This window comes from Terrapene carolina, unplaced genomic scaffold (assembly GCF_002925995.2).
Source record: "Terrapene carolina triunguis isolate 2854851 unplaced genomic scaffold, T_m_triunguis-2.0 Scaffold751, whole genome shotgun sequence".
NCBI lineage: Eukaryota > Metazoa > Chordata > Testudines > Emydidae > Terrapene > Terrapene triunguis.
Window position 1 is genome coordinate 1,974,369 of NW_020665102.1, and position 2,161 is coordinate 1,976,529.

A 2,161-nucleotide genomic window follows, 5' to 3' on the forward strand; every position below is an offset into this window, starting at 1 on the left:
ACACCCCCACCCTGCACCCCCCACATGGGGCCCTGGGGTCCAGCCACTGACACCCCCCCTTCACTCTCCCCATGGGGCCATAGGGTCCTGCCACTGACACCCCCACCCTGCTCCCCACCCCACTGACACCTCAATCCCCAGGACCCTGCTCTAGCCCCCAATCCCCCACCCAGCACCCAACCCCAGTGAGACCCCGGACACCTCAGGACCCTGCCCCAGGCCCCAGGCCCCTCCCCCACTGTCGCACTCAGCATCCCGACCCCGACCCTTGATTCTCCCACCTGTTGCCTTTGGGTGAGACTGTGACCAAGCCCTGGGTGCCCAGATCCCTTGGCTGAGCCAGACCTTCCCTGTGCTGGTGCCCCCTGGGTGGGGTGAGGAGGGGATCCCTGGCTGGACTGGGGGATCCCTGGCTGGGCTGGGGGGGTCCCCAGCTGGGATAGGCCGGTCCCCACTGGGGCTGGGGGATCCCTGGCTGGGCTGGGGGGGGGGGGGTGTCTCCAGCTGCTCTGACTGCAGGGGGTCTCTCTGGGCCGCAGTATGAGCTCGGAGCTTGGATGCCCAACTTCCCGGCCACCATGAGACACCCCCCACCCCAGGCCCAGGGCACCACCTCCCTGGAGAGCTACCTGGACACCATCCCGGAGGTCAACAGCACCAGCCTCATCGTCTTCACCCTCTGGGTCATCTGCTGCAAGCCGGGGGACTCGGTGAGGACACGGGAGATAGGGGGCGCTGTGGGGCAGGGAGAGGGGCAGGGGCTCAGCAGGGGGTGATCTCCCCTGGCAGGCAGGACTGGCCCCAGGGCGGCACTAGGGGGCGCTGTGGGGCAGGGAGCGGGGCAGGCTCAGCAGGGGCTGCTCTCCCCCGGCAGGCAGGGCTGGCCCCAGGGCGGCACTAGGGGGACTGTGGGGCAGGGAGTGGGGCGGGGGCTCAGCAGGGGGCGCTCTCCCCTGGCAGGCAGGGCTGGCCCCAGGGTGGCGCTAGGGGGCACTGGGCTGCAGCTGGGGGTGTCTCTTTAATGAGTCGTTCAGCTGAGTTCTTCCCCCCCTTGTTGGCTGCACTTTGGGGGATTCCGTTCAAATGCCCAGAAATTCCACCGCGTTGTTTCAACCGGCCGCAGGATTCTCCTTCTCTCCCTGGCCTGAACTCTTCCCAGTGTTGCTATGCAGCTGTTAAACACCTGCCCCATGCTCCAGGGCATGTGAGGGATCCATGTGTAAACAGTTGCCCCGCTCAAGAGGTGGCTGCATCTCAGCGCTGGGCGAGGGGTACCTGTATAACCAGTTGCCCCAGCCCCAGAGGTGGCTTCATCTCAGCGCTGGGCAAGGGAGCCCTTCCGTGCTGTCACTCACCCCTCTCCCGTTCCCTTGCAGAGATCCCTGGGCACGTACCCTGACGAGCACTTCACGGAGGAGGAGCCCAAGCGGCTGATCGCAGCCTTCCAGGGGCGCCTGGCCCAGATCTCCCAGGAGATCCAAGAGAGGAACAAATCCCTGCCCATCCCCTACCGCTACCTGGATCCCCACCATATCAAGAACAGCACGTCCATCTGAGCTCGACCGGCGAGCCCCAGGGATGGGCACCATGCGGCCGCTGGCAACTCTGTCCCCGAGATCCTGTCCTGGGAGCAATAAATCACAGCCTGGCTCCACTCTGAATGGCTGATTCCGTCTAGTGGGGTGTGACATTACTGACATAACCTGTGACCATATATCAGAGGGGTAGCCGTGTTAGTCTGAATCTGTAAAAAGTAACAGAGGGTCCTGTGGCACCTTTAAGACTAACAGAAGTATTGGGAGCATAAGCTTCAGACTTGCATCTGAAGAAGCGAGGTTCTTACCCACGATAGCTTATGCTCCCAATACTTCTGTTAGTCTTAAAGGTGCCACAGGACCCTCTGTGACCATATAGATCATTGTTGAACCACTGTTATATATTTGCAGCAAATGTTGTACAAAGGTTGTTGTGTAAGGTGTCTATGGAAAGGTTATGGTTTGCTGAGTATGATTATGCTATCTGTGTGTGTGTGTTGTTTTGTAGTTGAAGTTATGAATATTGGCTCTGTTCTTGTATCTCAATGTGTTTTGATTCTAAGTAGCCTCAGTGAAGCATTTGGTCAGCTTCTTGAGAAAGGACTATTCTCAGTAAGTGCCCAGTC

The 2,161-nt window shown here is 60.4% G+C and overlaps 1 protein-coding gene across 1 annotated transcript in view; it reads left to right on the forward strand.

Moving 5' to 3' along the window:
- LOC112114618 (hydroperoxide isomerase ALOXE3-like) overlaps positions 1–1,611 on the forward strand; it is an 18,246-nt gene extending 16,635 nt beyond the window's left edge. Inside the window, exons 14-15 of the mRNA XM_026660338.1 lie at positions 540–710; positions 1,377–1,611. Coding sequence (XP_026516123.1) covers positions 540–710; positions 1,377–1,556 — 351 coding nt within the window. The 3' untranslated portion in view covers positions 1,557–1,611. The remainder of the gene's footprint in view (positions 1–539; positions 711–1,376) is intronic.
- Positions 1,612–2,161: the final 550 nt, after the last annotated feature.